The 20128-nt window shown below is 44.3% G+C and overlaps 1 protein-coding gene across 1 annotated transcript in view; it reads left to right on the plus strand.

The window, feature by feature from the left end:
* LOC146772835 (rho guanine nucleotide exchange factor 11-like) overlaps positions 1-20128 on the plus strand; it is a 337239-nt gene that overhangs the window by 196703 nt on the left and 120408 nt on the right. Inside the window, 1 exon segment of the mRNA XM_085637036.1 lies at positions 7988-8155. Within this exon segment, the coding sequence (XP_085493162.1) occupies positions 7988-8155 (168 nt within the window).

Here is a 20128-nt window from a genome sequence, read left to right on the forward strand (position 1 = left end):
TAACAACACTGTGGATGGCTGGACCTATAGTTGCTTTAGGTCATGAGTTGCTGGAGAATTTCATTGGCTTTGTTTTTTAAAACAGTATGTTCAAACTAGGGCTGGATGGAGTTTGCAGAGTTTCACTCTGCAGAATTCTGCAAAGTTGCAGAGAAACTCAGCTAAATTCCGATGAGTTCTGGGAATGGACAGAGTATTGCTCAGCCAACCCTTGTCTGCCACACCACATCAAAATGTACAGAACGGTCCCCCCTGCACATATCACAACTTAAGCAAGCGTGGCCAGGGTACACAAGGGGACCAGGAGAAGGTGCAGGGCCTGTACCTCTCTCACCTGCGCATCACCAATACCATGCTACAGATACTCGGAGCTGCCACTGCTCTCCTCCGCCAGTGCTACCATTTCCTTGTGCTTCACTGGCTTCTCTGGAGCTGTGGGAGAAACGAGAGCCGGTTGCACAGTCTGGGCTGCCCTCCCTCACTGGGATGGTATGGACATACCGGTCATACTGTGCACATTGCGGCAGGCTGAGCACCAGGCCATGGCTGCTGCTAGAGGGACTCAGCATAGCAGTCCGCATCAAGCCGCATTCGGAGCAGAGGTGGCAGATCCTGCATTTTTTTGGTGGTGCAGGAAAATACAAAAGGTGGGGCTTGCAGCCAACCCAGGGAGAAAGCAAACTTCGCAAAGTGGAAGTTCTGCCCCTCTTATCTTCCGGCATTGGCTTGGCTCAATGGGAACTGAGTGCTGATTGAGCAAGCAACTTGTTGGATCCGGGGTTAGGATGCTGTGACCTTCCTCTGGCACCCGTGGCTGTCTGGCGGAGTCTTGGCCCTACAGCAGTACATTCTATTGTATTTCTTCCTCTACCAATATTGCTGGTTAGCGTTCTAGTGCATCATCAGAGTCAAGTTTGTGACTGATTTTTTCTTTCTCATGGTGAGCGTACTGGTAAACTCCACTCTGCTGGTGGTTTCAGAGCTTTTGCCAAACCCCACGCTCCAAGCAGAGCACAGAGTGGAAAAAACTCCGCAAATTCCACCAGCGGAGTAGAGTTCACCTCCCACACCTACTTTTAACAGACATCTATTACATTTCTTTAACCTTGTTTTATTTTGTGAATTTCTGATTTTATTTTAATGTAGATTAACCTATTACAATACCGGACTATAACATCACTTTAACCCTTGTTTTTTTCCAGTGAAAAAAGTAATAATATATAAATATACATTTATTTGTGTGTGTGCGTAAATGTAGTATCAGTAGACTTACATGCTCAGCGTACACCTGCCTTCTAGTGTTGGGGTTGGACTATTGCAACTTTTTTTTCTTCAAAGAAGTTTTTTGAGGCATTTGGTTTCTGCAACATCTCTTCTGGTAGTGAACGCATATGGGCACTTAACCCTTATTAGATTATTTTTTACACCATCATGTTCACTCATTTTATTGACGTTCCCAGGACCCGTGTCGTGCCGTCCCATTGCAGAGACAGCTGCTTCAGAGTAGAGGCCCATCCTCGAGAAGTTTCAAAGGAAGCATGTTGAAAGGCAATGTCGGATCATTATTCACTCCTGCACAGGCAAGATCTCTGCCACTGGGAAAACTTTATACAATGAGTGAAGACTCTGCTTTAAGAATACTCCTAGCCCGGACACTTCTCTCCAAAAGGTGCCTCCTAAGAGGCCTAAGGACACTTCCCTTACCCCTCCTCCACCTCCTTCATCACCTCCACTTCTACCACTGACTTCAGCACCTTCACCTGACCAGCCTCACTTCTTATGACTTCTTCTTAGTGGTCACTTGAGTCCTATTCAGACACAGGTAGCTCTACTGCTGACTCTCCAGCAGAGGACTTTGGTGTGCCACTCTACCCTCACCCTATGGACGATGCTTGGGAGGACTACGGGGTGGACCCACTGGGGGATCCTGACCATGACAGTGTCCCTGTTGCCAATTTGGCAGGCCTCCTGACTTACTATGACAGAGCCCAATGGGAAGAGGTTGTGGCCTTACTCCAACATCTCCTCGACCAGTACTGGAAGAGGGGAGCAGAGACTGTTGAGGATGTGAAGGTCATATCCAGCGCTACCATTTGGTGTGCATTAGCTTCGGCTGATAAAGCTGACAGTGAGCTGAACACCTCAGTGATCCTCCATTGCCACTCTTGGGTGCATGTCTCAGGTTTCAAAAGTAGGAAGTTTAACAACATCTCATTAAGCTGCCCTTCACGGGCGAGCACCTTTTCGGTCCCCAGGTTGGTGAGATGTTGGAAAAGATGAAGAAGGACACTGGCCTTGCTAAGGCCATGGGTACCCTTCAGGTTCCTTCAATCCCACTACACCTGTTGGGAGGAAACTTTAGAGATTTCTTCCCCTTTGGGGACCACAGACTAGTGAGTTCTATCAATCATTGAGTACTGCTACTGCCCTGAGCTCATGTCAACCCTACCAAACATCTCTCCTTACACACATACGCCATCAATCCAGCACACTTTGCTCTACTCAAACAGACCATAGAGTCAATGCCCCTCAACATCGAGGAAGGGTTTTTAATCCCTGTACTTTCTCATGCCCCAAAACGACAACTTCCTCAGGCGTCATTGAGCTTAGGCCTCTCAGCAGACACATCCTCTCAGAACATTCCCAAATTATCATTCTATAGGAGGTAATCCCCCTGCTTTAGCCAGGGCACTTTATGACCCCACTAGACCTAAAGGGTGCCTACTTTCACCCCCCATCCCTCTGGCCCATCAATGCTACCTCTGCTTCATGGTAAATGGTCAGAGCTACTAGTTCAAAGTGGTGCCCTTTGGAGTCACCACAGCCCCAAGAGTCTTCACCAAATGTCTTGCTGTGGTAGCTGCTCAACTCAGAAGGGAGTGGACTCACTTATTCCTCTTCTTTGATGACTGGTTGATCAAGACTGCAAGCAGACAAGACTGCTGAGTGATCACCCAAAGTGCAATCTTCCTGCTACACCAAGTAGGTTTTACAGTCTATGCTACCAAGTCCCACCTACAACCACCTCAGGTCTAATACTTTCTTTGGTCAATCCTCAATGCAGTCTCGGTTAAAGCCCACTGAAGCGAGCAAAGGGTGGCTGCATTCCAACAGCTACTGCCTCTTGTTCAGCCACTCTGTCCTTTCACAGTGCAAATATTGATGCCTCCTGGAACAACGGCCATAACCAGAGAGTCACTGGGAGGATCTAGTGTTGATAAGGGCCAGCAGCCATTTATCTCTTGAATAGTGTAACAATAACAATCTATTGTGTGGCAGGCCCTTCGCAGACCAGGTACCACAGTTGACCATTACCACAGCCTCATCTCTCGCCAGTTCGTAAGCACATCTGAACAACATGACATTCCATAATCTGTGTCTACCTCATCATGCTCTTCATATAAAACATCTTGAGCTTTTCTCCATACATCTAGCCCTCAAAGCTTTTGTACCGGACATTTAGGGCAAGGTGGGGCTTTTCTGAACTGATAACATGACTGCCTTATTTTCCATGCAAATACAAGGTGAAACATACTTTTCTCAACTATCAGCACTAGCTCAGAGTATTTGGCACTGGGCAATTTCCACCTTGTGTGTCTCCAGGCAGAGTTCCTCTGGGAGTGGATAGCGACTTTGCAGACTTGCTCAGCAGGATGCAGCCACAAGTCCATGAGTGGGAACTCCACCCACCAGCCCTACTCACGTATGTTTGGCGATGGTGGTACCTCAGATATAGACCTCTTTGCCACCTTACACCTAGAAGCTATTGCTGCATAAATGCAGAATAGGGAAGATGTTCTATTCAAGATACCTATTCTAAAAGCCTTTGTGAAGGGCCTTAAATGTATCAGCCCCCCTAGTGTGCCACCTGCATTAGTCTGATCACCATAATGATAGGACTGCCCTTCAAACCACTGCATTCTTATATTTTCCAGTTTCTTAGTGTTACAAACACAAATGAAAATTGGTTATATAGAAATATTAATGTAAAGAATACTTCAATACTAAAGTACCCCAAGACGAGTTCACTTTTTCCCTTCTTCTGAAAGAATACTCGGATGAAGGCTGCTAACATTCAAAATGCCTCCCTTGCATGAAGACTGTAGAGAGAGACTCTTCATATGCCTTCAGTTTCTCTCCAGTCTGGCTAAAAAAGGGCCTTGCTCCTCTTCACAGCAATGCTAGTGCTCAAGTCACCTATGTTGCTTATGGATTATACGCTCATTCATCAGACCTCAGCCCCGTGAACTGCTAACAACAATTACTGACTAGCAGTCTTCACAAAAACATTGATGGCACATATGCTACAATGCTCCCCACTAAATCTAACCATGAGCAACAATTTTGGTTCTTTCACAAACTTTTGATTCACAGACATATTAAGTTTGACAGAGAGGAAACACTATACACCTCTTGGACACAGTTCCCTTCTCTCATACACCAGGTCTCCCATTCAATAAATTTGGTGGTCACTGTTACCAAAGGCTTTGTTGAAAACAGGAATCTAGGAGTCATTTTTTTAACTTTGATCCATTACTGGATTTTGAGATGTTGAAGTGAGCTACTGTTTCTCTTAAGGTTTCCTGATGGTTGTCTTTCATTCATGGACACCAAAAACATTTTATATGGGCAGTTCAATTCATTTGTTAGTTCTGAACTAGGATTTTACAGTGACAAACTGAAGCAAATCATAAACAAAATCATGTGGATGTCAGTGGAAAGTCTAAATGGGCTTGTGCATGTTACACTAATACTGAGGAAGAAGTGGTAAGATGTGATATCTGAAGGAGATCCTACACAACCTCACCCCCTCCTACCAGTTGAAAGAAACTGTACAAGCTAATCAAAGCTAAGAGAAATGTGGAAAAGATCACAAACTGAGACAGACCAAAATGTCTTCAGGTACAAAGATCCAGGTCACTTTTTTAGTTAACCCTGACAATAAATGTTGCAAGTCATCTTCCATTTATACAGTATCTTGGCTATTTTCTTTTACCCAGAACATGTGTGTAAAAGGTCTCTTTGCACACAATCTCAAATATTGATAACTAGGAAGTATAGGAAAGTGCCCCTTTTTGCATGGTTGCCCCCACTTTTTTGCCTAAATGTTGATGTATTTTGACTAAGTGTGCCCCGGGCTCCTGCCAACCAGGTACCCAGGGCCTATGTTCTTTCCCTAAACCTGTAATGTTGCAAAACCCAATTGGCACCTCTCTGGCCACATGTAAGTCCCTTGTAAGAGGTACCATAGGTACCAAGGGCACTGTGACCAGGGAAGGCCTCAAAGGGCTGCAGCATTTATTGTGCCACCGTTAGCGATCCTGTACCTTCACAAACACACACTCCCCTTGCAGGCTGCGTGTTTTGGAGCAGAACAAAGTGAAGAGTCGACATGGCACACATCCCTGTGTGCCATGCCTACAACCCACTGCCCTGGCCTAGATAAGTCACCCTTCTAGCTGAGTGCACTATACCAGTGGTGAGGGTACCGGTACATGAGCCCAGTACCCCTACAGCGGCTAAGTCAATTCTTGGACATTGTAAGTGCAGTATTGCCATAAAGAGTATATGGTCTGGGAGTTTGTTATTACGAATGCCACAGCAACATAATGGTTTTTACCGAAAACCGGGAAATTTGGTATCAAATGTCTCAGCATATTAAACCCACTCTGATGCCAGTGTGGGCTTTAATGAAAAATGCACTCAGAGAGCATCTTTGAGATGCCTCCTTAAAAACAACCTAACTCTAGTGTCCTGGCTGAGTGGCTGCTCCCCAGCTGCCACCAAACAGACATGTTTCTGGACCCCTGGGTCGAAAGCCTGCTGCTCTCTGGGTCCTGAAACAAAGCACATCCTGGGACAAGGTGCCAAGCCTCCTCCCCCAGGATGGGCAGGGTCCATAATGGGGAAGCTTCAAAGGCCTGCCGCCATTGTGAGCTACCCCAGCCATTTGCTGCTCCGAGCAAGTTGCCCCAACTGGTGCTAACCCAAACCTTGGGCGGGAGAATCAGTGCGAAAACAAAGTTAAGAAGAGAGGTGTGCCCACCTAGGCCAACCCCACCCCTTAGGTGGGGGAGGTGAGGTGAAGCACAACTCTCAGTCCCTGCCATCTTGCAGATGGAAGACCTAGCCAACCAGAGAGAGGCTTATTCCCCCTCCCACTGGAAGGTGGCATAATAGGAGGTGTAGCCACCCCAAAAAAGGGACCAATTGGTCCTAACCTGTACTTACCTGTAACTCCCTAAATTTGGTATTTAGGGGAAACCCTGAACCTTGCCTCCACAGATCAGAGCCGAAAAGAAGGACCGAACAGCTGTGCAGAGAGGAGAAGAGGAGCACACCAACTGACTTGACCCCAGCCATACCGGCCTCTCCCGACCTCAGAATCTTCCAACAGAACCTCTGTGTGTCCTGCAGCCAGCAGTCCTCGAAAACCCTGAGAATCTGCCCTGCCTTTGCGTCTAAAAAGGACTTTGTCTCCCATGAGCATCGACTTGCTCAAAAGTAACCAACTCTGACTCAGGCCAACTCTGTGAGTCTCCACCACTCTGCTCCCGGCGCCCCGTGTCCAAGTGAATCAACACCCTAAGGAGCTCCTCCGAGCTATCCTAGCCTGGATCCTAGTAACCCCTGAACCTCAACAATCTCGTAAATCAAACCTGCATCCAACAACTGAAGGTCCCCTCAACCGCGACCAAAGGTGACACCTTGACCGACTCCATAACCGAAGTGGACCAGAAAGAGCAACTATGACCGTCTGACCAACTCCATCTCCAAATGCTTGCAGTTACCGTACGATGACTCCCAAAGCCCCCATTCTCCTCAACAGCAGCTGACCGACTCCGAGGGAACCGCGACTTAGTCTGCAGCCTCAGCCAAGACTGCATCCTAAACCCAGCCACTCCTGTGCTGCTGATGGTGTAGTTCTTGTGTTGGCCATTCAGCACTGACCTCGACCCCAGAAGCTTTTGTTCCCAATCTGGTGGCTTGCTTGCTGCAGTCTAAAAGCCCACAACTGTGCCTAGCCCTTGGCTAACATGTGGTCCCTGCAACCCGCTGCCCCTGTGCCGCTGGCGGTGTGACTCGAGTGCCCATTTGACTGTAACTTACCTACAGACCCGTAAACCCAGTTCTGCCTTCTCAGGCCTAAATGTGGCTCATGAGTAGTACTGCAAATCTGTAATAACTTTGCAAAATGTATTGTCTCATTTTTCTTTCCCTCAGGAAGTGCACCAGCCTTGCATCTAGAGATACCTGGCTGTGTAAGAAAAGTAATTGCAAAGTAAACCTGACTATCTGCAGATATAAAGTAATTCTACAATAACTAATTCACTGCATTCAAACTGTATTTAAACTGCATATGCTTCCAAAGTATACTTATACTTACCTGTACCAGGCCTGGCTTGGTTCTAGAAAAGAAATATAACTAAATAATATATTTAAACAAACCAATTTGGTCCGAGTTCAGTCCTTGAGTGTGTGAAATCATCTCTTCTCTGAGTTGTACAATAAATGCTTAGCACTACCCTCTGATAAGGCCTTACTGCTCGCACACGCTACCACAAATTGAGAGTATGGTACTCCCTACTTCAACCTCTGCCTACCTTTGGGGATCCACTGGACTCTGTGCACACTATACCTCACTTTGGTCTAGTGTATACAGAGCCAGCTTCCTGCATGAAGAAACTGGCTTTTCTCTCTCAAAGTGAACACCCATTCTTCATCCTGCCCATCCTGCACCTCCCTCTCACATTGATGAGTGATTTGTTTTCCTGTCACTCTTTCTCTGCAAAGTGAACATCTGCAGTTGAATGCACACCTATTCATTTAAAATAAAGATATGATTGATTGTTGTGTGTGCTATGGAAATAGCCAAGCAAGGTAAATGTACATATCTGTATCTTTCCAGGTTTGCTCTTTTATAATCTCAGATCTGATGGCAAACTATTCTTTTGTCTTTGTGTCTATATTGTCTCTCCATCTTTAGATGTGCATGTGCTGCTCCTGGAAGATCTGTTAGTGCTGATGCAGAGACAGGATGACAAGCTTATGCTCAAGTGTCACAAAAAACCAGCTCCGGATCCATCCAAATCTAAACAGCTTGTTTGCCCTGTTATAAGACTAAACTACGTGCTTGTCCGCGCCGTCGCAACAGGTATGTTGGGCATTCAGAACTCTTGTCTACAGTGTCTGACACACACACACACGCACATGCGTACACGCACGTGCGTACACGCACACACACAGACACACACACACGCCCGTGCGCGCACGCACACACGCACACACAGACACACACACGCGCGCGCACACACAATAGGACACACCCAGCCTCTCATCCCTCTGTTGCAGCTCCACGTCATTAAGTAACTATCATTGACACAGCCAATAGGCCTTGATTTAGTGTGCTAACACTTTAAAAATGCAAACAATAAACTCAAAAAGAGAAACAAAATGCTTTTTATAGTGAGGGCTCTATGCATTTGATACATTCGTCTTTTTGTTTCTGTGTCAAATAAAGGTTGATTGGCAATGGATTCGTCTTTATAGCCCGTCTTTAGTGTCTGTGGCCAGAAAGCGAGGAAGGACTATAATGAAGGCTGTCTCGCCAGGGTTCATAGTCAAAGAAACCAAAAGAGGTTTGCATTGAAGGCGAGACAGCCTTCAATATAGACAGTCGTTCCTTTCTATGCACCCCCTTAAAAATACCCATCTCAGCTGCACTAATGAGAAGCTCTTGGGATGACAAAACAGGGGTGAAGCCAGCAGCACACAGAGGAAGAAGAGCAGGGTCGAATTGGGATCAAAAATAGGCCTGGGCACCCTAAAACAATGTGGCCCCCATTCACCCTTTGCATCCTTTTGCAAAACATGTATTGGTCAATGTCCCACGGTTAATTGTTGGAATTAGCTAGGATAAAAGAATAACCTGCCAATAACCAGTCAGATCAAGTGATGAACGCTCATCTCACTGACCTATCTCTTGGGCCTACTGACAGGTAGTTTGATAGCTGATGAGTGTGCAGCAAAATAGAGGCCAAAGTAGTACTTTTTTTAAACAAGCCATTACAATTGAGCTACTGCTTTACATGTGATGAAAAAGATGGATGGGGTCTCTGCACTGGTTGTGACCAAATATAGGTAATTTGAAATCTTTTATAAGAGAGGAGTTAATGTAATGTACTATGGACTAGGGACGTGGCCTGAAATGTCAGCTTTCCAGGTGTGCACCCAATCAGTATTTGAATGCCTCTGGTGTTAGTGAGCCCAAAAATATCACAGAAAAAAACACATAAAACATGACAGACCATTTGACTTTGCCAGTGCTTATTAGCACAGATTTGTACTCAATATCATATAAATGAGCATTCTTCCCTTCGCATCTCTTTCCACTGTGCTAGTTGCTTACACTCTTTTCTCCTCACATCATCCTCTGAAGTCTTCATTTGCATCCCTCACTCTTCACCTTCTGCCTTTTTTTTTCATTTCTCCTTCTGCATTGTTTCTTTTGTTCCCTCCTCTCCCCCATCCCCTCTCTTACACACACATACACAGAGACACTGCATTTCTTTTCCTTTGGTGGAAATATTTTGACAGTATTTGTGTACCAATTGTACGCACTTTCACCTAAAATGGTAATTCCGATTGACAAATATACTTTATTGCTCTGTGCTCTCAGCAGAGGCCAAGAATTGGATGAGTCTAACTCCTTTGTGACCCACTACCAGGCACTGTGAAAGACAGGCACTGCCTTCAGACTCCTCTCTAGAGCTGTGAATCGTGCCCCGTCTTGAACACGCAGCAACAACTTGAAACCACTCAGACATGAGGGCTTGGTTGGCTGATCCATATGTTCCAGCCAAAACCCTTTTTGATGCACCAGCTGAACCTCAATCTGGTTCTCACACTTGATTTGAACCTCATTCGGCAGAGGCACAACTGTCCTCAGAACCTGCTCACATTTAAAACAGTGCTTCTCATTGCACTCATGTCAGGGCGTCACATGAGTAAGTTGCCAGCACTTTCTGTCCAGCAACCATACATTACCATCTTTCGGGACAAGTTAGTGCGAGACCAGGGAAGCATTCCCCCAAAGGCTGTAATGCCTTTCCACATTGAGCAGTCTATCCCTGCTGATATTCTTCGCTGTTCCTCATCTATCCAAGGAAGGAGAGCAAGACTCCATGGCCCAGACCGAAGAGAGCTCTGAGTTTCTATGTTTGTTAAACTAAATATCACTGGGTGGATGATCAGCTCTTTGTGGGTTTCTCAGGGGCAATAAAGGGAAGCTCAGTGCAGAAATAGACTATCTCCAGATGGATTGTTCTTTGTATAAAGATCTTCTATGGTCTGGCTAAGAAACAGCTTCAGGAAGGCCTCTGGGTTATTTTGACCAAAGCTGCTACCATGAATCTTGGACATCTGCAAAACTGTGACATGGGCATCAGTTCACACGTTCAAAAAGTACAACTGGATTACCAGGTAGGGTAAGAAGGGCACTTTTCCTGTTCATTCCTGCACAATTTCTTGGTCTTAACCACCCACAGATCCATTAGCTAGCGAGGTACTATTCTGGTATGTATTCACCAGATGAGGAATTTGTGGCAAGAAGTGTCCATCAGAAGAACAAGTTACTTATCTTTAGTAATTCTCTTTCTGGTGCATACTCTATCTATCCCCAGATTCCTCCTCGACCCTCCCTCCAAGTTTTGTGGGATGGACTAATTTGACTGATACTAAAAAATGTAAATTAGAGATCAGCCCACTGACACAATCTGATTACTAGGGCTCCGCGTCCCACAGCTCAGACAGATATCAGAAAGAAACGGATGTCCTGTGCAGAGGTTTTGATTATATAGGGACCCAATATCACTTCTAGGGTGGGACGGACCTGATGTGAAGCTTCTCAATGTCACCTAGCGGCATGCTAGGGAATTACTAAGAAAACAATCTTCGGATCCAGTCTGCCACCCGGGCATTCACAAGGTGGGGCTCTGCGGTCAGATAGATTATCCTTGCGAAAGAGTGTTACTGAAGGTGGGTAACTTATTTCTCTGCTACATACTTCAGGAACAGGATTTTAGATAGAAGATGAAAGTGAGAAGAGCCTATTGACAAAAAAGAGAGGCTTTTGAGTCTGCAAAATATCAACGTTGTAGATCAGTGACAAATAGCCCATCACAATAACATAACTGCAGCAAAAGAAAGAACTTAATGAGATTCAGTTCCTCATCTGGCTTCTTTTACAGTATACAAGGGATACTGGAGACTATTAAAATATTCCATAGTGTGATACAGCAACTTGTGAATTACCAGAATAGTAAAAAACCTAAATCTTAAGAGCCTGATGTCCTGTTCTGGATTGGTTTCTCTTCACAGCACTGGCAAGCATAACACTCCGCATAAAAGACAGCACCTGGCATCAGGCTATTAACTAATCTATATTAATTTCTCAGCTTTTATACATGGCCTACTGATGTGGAGCTACTCTCCACACATCCTATTCTCTCTGCTTCCCTCAATGTAGTGAGAGGGAAAATTAGTCCTTCCTGTCTCCACCCAGGAAGTTCCTGGCATCTCACTTCTGTCTGGGTCAGCTAGACCGCTGACCTACTTATATAACAATTTCCTTTCCTGGTGGACATGACATCTCCCCCCACTTACAAAGAAATTCAGTCAATCTCTTCAGTGCATCCTTTGGGCTCTGTAGTTGGTTTCTTTGCTCCGCAAATGTTGAGAGTGGTTCTGCGGATGTTGAGGGTGATGTCTGTTGCGGGGAGTGTTCGTTAATGAGGTGAGCATTCTTTCTGCTCCCTGACTGGTTTGTTAGCTCTGCTGACCTACTTATAAAACAACGTCTTTTCTTAGAAGACATGACATCTCCCCCCCAATTACAAAGAAATTCAGTCAATCTCTTCAGTGCATCATTTGGGCTCTGTAGTTGGTTTCTTTGCTCTGCGAATGTTGAGAGTGGTTCTGCAGATGTTGCGGGGAGTGTTCGTTGGTGAGGTGTGCATCCTTTGGGCTCCTTGATTGGTTTGTTAGCTCTGTGGATGTTGAGTGGGGTTTCTGTTGAGAAAGGTGTTTGTTGTTTCGATGCTTCACGAGAACAAGGGTCGGCTCTGGGACCCATTTACTTGTTCTGTTTGCCTCACCCACTCCCAATTGCATTTGGGAATGTTGAAGTCTTTGACCATCCGGGCATATGCATGTTCTTTTCTCATCCCCCTTTCCTTGAGAATGACATGTCTCTGTCAACATATGTCTGCCTTTCTTACAAAGGGATGAGACAGCCTTTTCCCAACATTTTTGGGTAATGTCCCATACATTCGTTCTTATTCTGCAAGCTCTTTGAGTCAGCCGAGCTGTCCCCATCAGAGGTGAAGATATATTATTTATGTCTTGATGTGAATATAACTGACATGACATGTTGCGTTGTGGGGTTAGTGATTGTTCTGAGTCATCGGCATGTGATGTTTTGCTCTGAACTGGGAGAACGTTCTCTGATTCCAATGTGCATTTGGGTGATTGACTGCATTGGCGTTTTCTTGATCTTGACTCTGTTGACCTGAGTGATTGTGCAAACATGCTTTCTGAATCAGATGAATCTTCTGCTGATTTCTTTTGAGGAAGTCCTTTTGGGTGTGTTCTCACTGGTGAATCTCTTGAGCTGATGGACTGTGATGAACTGCTCCTTGAGTCGGAGCTGTCTTTGGGACGTTTCTTTGGGTACATCTCTCGAAGTGTCTTATGTGCTCTTGCAACGAGGGATAATTTGATAGCCGAGTGTTTATTTCTATTGTTTGGCCCCAGTGCATTTTGTCTCTGCTCCTCTCATGTGATGTTAATTGTCTCCTCTCAGTTTTCTCCTTCTTGTCATGGGTGTCTTGAGTGCGTTTGCATACCCATTTCCGGTGTCTGAATGAATTGCCCAGTCTTATGTGGTTTGGTTCTTCTTCTTGCTTGTTGGACGCACTGTCGTCTGTGCCATGTGTGTGATATATTCCACTGCTTGATGCTTCTTCAGAAAAGTCTAAGAAGTTCGATAAACAGTGGGTGGCTCCGGTGTGTTTGTATACCGGTTTCCAGAGTTGGTGTGAATTGCCTTATCTTCTGTAGTTTGTTTTTTCTTCACGCTTGTTGGGCATGGTGTCGTCTGTTCCATTTGTGTGATCTGTCCCACTGCTTGATGCTTCTTCAGAATATTCTGGAAAGTTTGATGAATGGCTCCTTGAAGTTATTTCAGTTTGTCTGTCACAATCCCGGAATGTCCCGGTCTTTTGTTTGCCATCCTCCACTGCCTTTTGTATTGTTGAATCTGAGTATTTCATTTCACTTTGTCTATCGTGATATCTTGCTTCTGGTCTGTCTTTGCCCTCACTCTTTCTGGCTCTATTGGTTTCTTGGACTTTACTCACTGACATGAGAAATATCTAATTTTTCTTGTCTTCCTTTCTTGCATTGAGGTGCAATTCTCTTGCTTTGGTCCGCTCTCCAGCTTCGGCCCTCCTAATGATTTCCTTTAGCGAGAGCTGCTTTGGAAGGATCTTGCGCTTCGTGTCTGGTATTAAACAGCCCTCAATTACCCTGAGTCGAATTGCTTCCTCATTTGTGAATGTATTAAAATTGCAGTATTGTACCAGACTTTGTAACCTTGTAATGAAATTTGTTAATGATTCACCTGGTTCCTGCCGTGCTGCGTTGAAGATGAGTCGTTCTTGATCCACCTCTTTCTTTGTGTTGAAATGGGCACGTAGTGTCTCTTTGAGTTTTTCATATGTCTCTGTGTCCTTTGTTGAAAACTTTCTGATTAGGCGTCGGCCTTCATGCCCCACCAGCTGAAGTAGTAGTAGCAGACGTTTTTCGTCTCTTCGCTCACCGGTTGTTGCAAGAAATTCATCCAGTGACTCCAGCCACCGTTTCCATTTGGGGCCCAAACCTTGGGTGCCCGTCTGTCTCACTGGGGGTGGCACTTCAACGCAGGGGTTAGATTTTTGTGTTTCTTTTCCCACCGACATGATGGTGGAATGTGCTAGTATGATAATGCCACAAGACTGCTCACTATACTTTATGTATTATTTGTTGGCCCTCTTCGGTAGAGGTCTTGCGTATAGTTGTTTTTCTTTGATTTTGGAAAAGCTCACTCAAAGGTGATCACTGTATTCTTTCTGGCAGCATCACATTTTCTTTGTAGAGCTGTTCCAGCTTTGATGCCCCCAGCTATGTGTATTCCTTTCAAAAGCCAACCTGGCTTGGTGTCTGCCCTTAGTATGGCTGTCTCAGTAGGCTTCAGTGAGTTAGGCTTGGATTGCCTAATTCCAATACGGCTGCCTCATTGATTTTAGTGGATTTGTCTCAGGGTGTCTGACTTCAACATGGCTACCCCATAGACTTCAGTGGACTGTCTCTCAACTTGTCTGACTTAAAAATGGCCGCCACTCGGCTAAAGCATGCATGGCTTGTAGTTCAGAGAATTCCTGCTTTTCTTTAAAGCTGCACGCTAGCTGCAAGTAATTTGTGCTTCCTCAGCACTAGTACTTTCTTATATTACTTGCCTCCGTTATCTGCAGGCGTGATATTCGATCCCACCTTCGTCGCCAGTTGTCCTGTTCTGGATTGGTTTCTCTTCACAGCACTGGCAAGCATAACACTCTGCATAAAAGACAGCACCTGGCATCAGGCTATTAACTCATCTATATTAATTTCTCAGCTTTTATACATGGCCTACTGATGTGGAGCTACTCTCCACACGTCCTATTCTCACTGCTTCCCTCAATGTAGTGAGAGGGAAAACTAGTACTTCCTGTCTCCACCCAGGAAGTTCCTGGCATCTCACTTCTGTCTGGATCAGCTAGACCGCTCACCTACTTATATAACAATGTCCTTTCCTGGAGGACATGACACCTGAGTAGTGTTCAGTGACACAAGCAGTCTTGAGTAAATCACGTTCCTATTTCAGCTTGGATTAAGCAGTATCATACAGTGCACGCGTTTTCCTTTTAAAATGCTGATAAATTTTTTAAAAAGGTAACGGGAAATACAGTTTCTATTCTTTTTTGTTGTTCATCGAATACCTAAGCATTAATAAGCAAATCAAAGTTTTGTACCTCAACTTAAATCCTTTCCTAAAAGAGGAAACCTGAAAGGGCTAGTCTGCATACTTGCATGAAGTCTCTGGGAATAAAACCTTCTTTCCTGAAAAACAAGGGTTTCCCCCACGGATTTCATTTGAATTCTTACAAGGCACTGCATGATATTTGGTAGGTTGATTGGAGATTTGGGAGGGCAGGCAGTTAAACCTGAATGACAATACCGAAGACAGGGTGTCTAAATGCTAACGACAGTTCTGTTGCCTCATTTGTAGGCTCTAAATCTGAAAGGGTATATTATTGGCAAGCAGACCCATGAAAAAGCACTGAAGGTTAACCCTGGTCACTTGCAAATAGATGCTGATGAGGCTGACTGGTGAATATATATTTGTACAGGAATGTCCCATCCTGGGTTTTGCAAATAAAGTCTATATATATACTTGAGGCAAAACAGAGACCTGTTTTAGAACAGAAATATATAAGCACCATTTGTAAAAATGGAAACCTACTCACAAAAATACATTTTTAAGTAATTAGTGAACCCATGTCCCTGGTTTTCTTCCAATAGCAATTGCAACAGTTCATCCGTGTTGTTCATGAATGGTCAGCACGACATTTTGTGTGTATACGGTCATATTTTTATCAGTGCTTAGTTCGAAAGACTTTCTTTGTGTTTGTAGGGATGTATAAGGTGCATTTAAAGACAAGTCAGCACTATTCTTTGTTATGTTATATGTATTTGTGGATGCTCTGCCATCCATGAGGGTATCCAGGCACTAAGCAGATATGTGCCTATCCCTGCTTATGGGAGGTTGGTTAATTGAAAAGCCTGGATGTCAGCTTCTTGCAGAATTGAAAAAGAGAGGAGGAGTCTCTGATGTGGAATGGGAGCTTGATCTACACGTTAGGAGCGATGTAAGAGAACACCAATCTTCCTGATCTGGTTCTGTGTATGTATTGAAAGTGTGCAGGTAGGGGTTGTGCAGAGTGGCGGGGTTTGGGTTGTCGGTGGAAAGAGATGCGACTGTTCCAGTAGGTTGGTGTCTTTGTTGTGTAGTGCCTTGCATGTGTGTGTGAGGAGTTTGAAACTAGGGCATTTTTGTATCAGAACCTAATGGAGCTCTCTTAGGTGTTGTGTGATATGAGCTTTGTGTGGGAGGTTGAAGATGAGTCTGGCTACAGAGGTTTGTAGACTTCTGGTGAGTTGCTTGGTGATTTCGTCATAGAGGGTGTTCTTGAAGTCCAACTTGCTGATTACTTGAGTGTGAGTGACGTTTTTCCTATTGTTGCTTGGGAGCCCTTTGAAGATCTTCCTCAGCATCTTCAAGGTGTGGAAGTAGGATATAGTGACAACATTCACTGCGGTCACATCGAGTTCGCTGTTGATGATGATGTCGAGGTTCCTGGCATGGATGATGAGTTTAAGTTCCGCTGCCCACCAGTTGCAGTCTCATGGTGAAGTGTTCTTGACGAAGATCACTACTTCTGTCTTGTTGGTATTGAGCTGTAGACTGTTGCCTTTCATCCAGTTATCAACTTCAGTCATGCAGGTGGTGAACTTGTTTCTTGTGTTGGGAAACTTGCGACGGAATGCATAAGTTGTGCGTTGTTAGATAGGAGCGGATGTTCAGGTCGTGTTCGCAAATGACATTGGACAGAGGGATCATGCATGTGTTGAAGAGGGTGAGGCTGAGCAAGGAACCTTGAGGCTCTCCACAAATAAGTTTGCAGGCTTCTGAAGAGTAAGGGGCCAGGCTGACACCTTGTCTTCTATCCGTTAACAAGGAGCAGATCCAGCACAGAAACAAAACCAGGGACCACTCAATCACCTTCTCTAAGCCAGTCCACCCTCGTGAATAAGTGCTTTTGATGAGAAACGCATACAAATTATTGATGAAATGCCTGAACTATTTTTAACTTTTGGGGATTACTGTAGGTAGTGCCCAGTACGCCTTTTTTTCCTAACTTTGCCATTACTCACAGGGTTGAGCCATAGGTTGTTATCCTCAATGCTAAGATGATCTGCTTCCACATGTGGACTGCTGAGGCTAAAACGTCATCAAAAGAATTGGTGTAGGCTGATAAGGATCTTTGAGTCATGATAGACTAATTACTCTTGCATCTACCCATTAAAGAGTTCTGCATAATCTGTTTTATGTCTTTAAAAACGAAATTGAAATCCTTTGAGCCACCATAGTTTCTCAAATGTTTGTACAAATGCTATTCTCCAACCCATTTTGTTGACTTTAAACCCACATTGGCACCAAAGAATCTGAATCAGATAATCTTTTACGAAAGATGCTTGTCTGCTGAAATCTACAAATTACAATCTGCAACCATAGGCCTCACTGCTCTACTAATAACTACCAATACTGTCAAATCATCACTTGCTTTGAGGAGTCTCTTAAAACATGACACATACCATCATAAGAAAGACACTTAACCTAAGGTTGTCTCCAGTCTATCCCATAGAGGTAATTGTCACCAGACAACTGTGAATGTGAATTTATAAAGTGCACTCATGCCCAGGGGCATCTAGGTGCTGACCCACTGAAGGAAGAACCAAAAAAGCAGTAAAAAGGATTTGAGGTAATGAAAGACCTGTTGATTAAAAAGCCATGTTTTCAGGCCTTTCCTGAAAGGAAGCAGTCCTGTCATTTTGTTAAGATCAGGGGGAAGAGTGTTCCAGAGTTTGGAAGCACAGGTAGCAAAGCTTCTGCCACCCCATTTGGATCTTCTACCTTTAGGGACAGTTACGTTATATGCAGAAGAGGGGCGTAGAGACCTGTGAACAATATTTTCTTGAATGACTTGCATTCTGACGTCTGCCCTCATCACTGTACTGAATCTGCCCACTTTATATTCAGAGAGGGACTGTTCAATACCAGAAATAGTTGTCATGCATGTGCCCTAATGCTGCTGTACCTGGTGCAAACTTTTGATAATCAGTGGTCACATATTAATGGAGTATAATTGATGTGAAAGTGACTTGCCTTATGTAGATGTTGTTTTGAAAAATACTGGATTCATGAAGTCAAACTGCACCACCTTCTCTGATTCCACCAGCTTATCTATTGGAGTCCCACAAGAACCTGCACCTTCTCCGAGCCTCATCAATCTTGTGGTTGTTTTTTTTTTTTTTATCAGACCAGAATATCAATGATATCCCAAGTGAATATACAAAGGCAGTTACAATGACCTAATATAATGAGTTCTGCAAATCTACTGATGTAAATGAGCCTGCAAACTCTGGTGGCAAAAATCTTTATAACAGCAAATTGGGGCTGTGGCACACCCAGACACAATGAGATCCAGCGATGTGAGCCTTGTCATTGATGATGTCTCATGTGCTTAAAGCTCTTACAGCCTCATGCATCAACCCAAAATCCAGTCGGTAAAATACCGATTCGGTAATAGCTCCCGGTATTAAGTAAAAAATACCCAATCCCAATGCATCAACCCAAAAGCAGAAATCGCTATTTAAGGAATCCTTAAATAGCGATTCTTTAAATAGGGATTCCTTAAATACCGATTCCTTAAATAGCGATTGCATTTAAGGAATCCCAAAGTGAGATTCCTTAAATGCAATGCATCAAAGTTAAAAAATTAGCGATTTCGCTAATAGGGGGAGCAAATTACCATGAAGATGAACTGCATGGTAATTTGCAAAAACTTTGAAAAATGCACTTTTGTGCATTTTTCAAAGTTACATGTTGCGCACACACATGCCCTTAGAACATGTGTGTGTGCAACATATGTGCACATATCATTTTCAGGGGTGCAACAGGGTGTCCTTTTGACACCCTGGCACCCTTGAAAGTGCTCCCGCTATTAGCGATTCGGTAATACCGAATCGCTAATACAGAATGGCTTTACAGTCATTCCTATGGGCCTCCAAGCCCATAGGAATGAATGGGTAGGTATTCCTTATTACCGATTCGGTATTACCGATTCGGTAATAAGGAATATTAGGAATCGCTATTTGAATAGCGATTCCTACATGCATAGCCTTTTGCTATTCCTTATTAGCGATTCCTTATTTTTCGCTAATAAGGAATCGCAAATGGCATTGTTGATGCATAGGCCCCATAGTGTCTGAAACCACATGTACGCAGAGGTGATGCAGGCCCAAATCAACCTGAAATAAAAATCTTCTGCAAGCAGCATGCTGATCGTAGCAAATCCAGACCAAAAACATCTTTATATCACTGCCATCTTGGCCGGACCCCAAGGCAACCCTACCTATACCACTGCTAAGTATCTTAATTAGTAAGTGTTGTTCAATATCTCTCACCAAGTAAATATTGTCATCAAAGATGTGGTTCATCACCTCTTAACATCTGCACAGAATACTAGCTCTTCTACTTTCACCCAAAAGAATTGCCTTATCTAGTTATGGTCTTATCCTGCCTGGATACTGCAACGACCTATACAAATAACAAAATCCAAACTTTTGCTGCATGGCTCATACTCTGGGTAAAACAGAATACCATATTACACCCACCCTTTTAGCACTTCTGTGACTCGAAATCAAGGAGAGATAACAATTCAAAACCCAGTGCTTAGTCTACAGATCTCTTCATGGTTACGCTCTATCGTATCTCAAAAGTTTTCTTCGTCTGTACTATTCTTCTAGGTCCTTGAGATTGGCCTGTTGTTTTGTCCTTACAAAGTCTCATGGTTTGGTGATATTATCTTCCTGTTCGATGCTCACATTTCTGAATGACACTTCTCACCACAGATTCCTCACCTTTAAAATATCCCCAACTTTCGGACTGGATTCAGAAAATGTTATAGATACTGCTGCTGACCCACGCACACAAGGCTCTACACATCCAAGGACCCTCCTAAATTAGCCACCTCCTCATCTTCCACCAACCATTGAGACAACACCATTCCACCTCTCTTTTACTTGCCAATACTCCCTGCATTTACCAAAGCAGAAGTGGAGGATGCTCCTTCTACCACATCAAAGCAAAGACCTGGAACAGCCTCCCCAAACACATCTGGACCATCACATCACTTCCGAAATTCCAAAT

This window comes from Triturus cristatus, chromosome 12 (genome assembly GCF_964204655.1).
Source record: "Triturus cristatus chromosome 12, aTriCri1.1, whole genome shotgun sequence".
Lineage (NCBI taxonomy): Eukaryota > Metazoa > Chordata > Amphibia > Caudata > Salamandridae > Triturus > Triturus cristatus.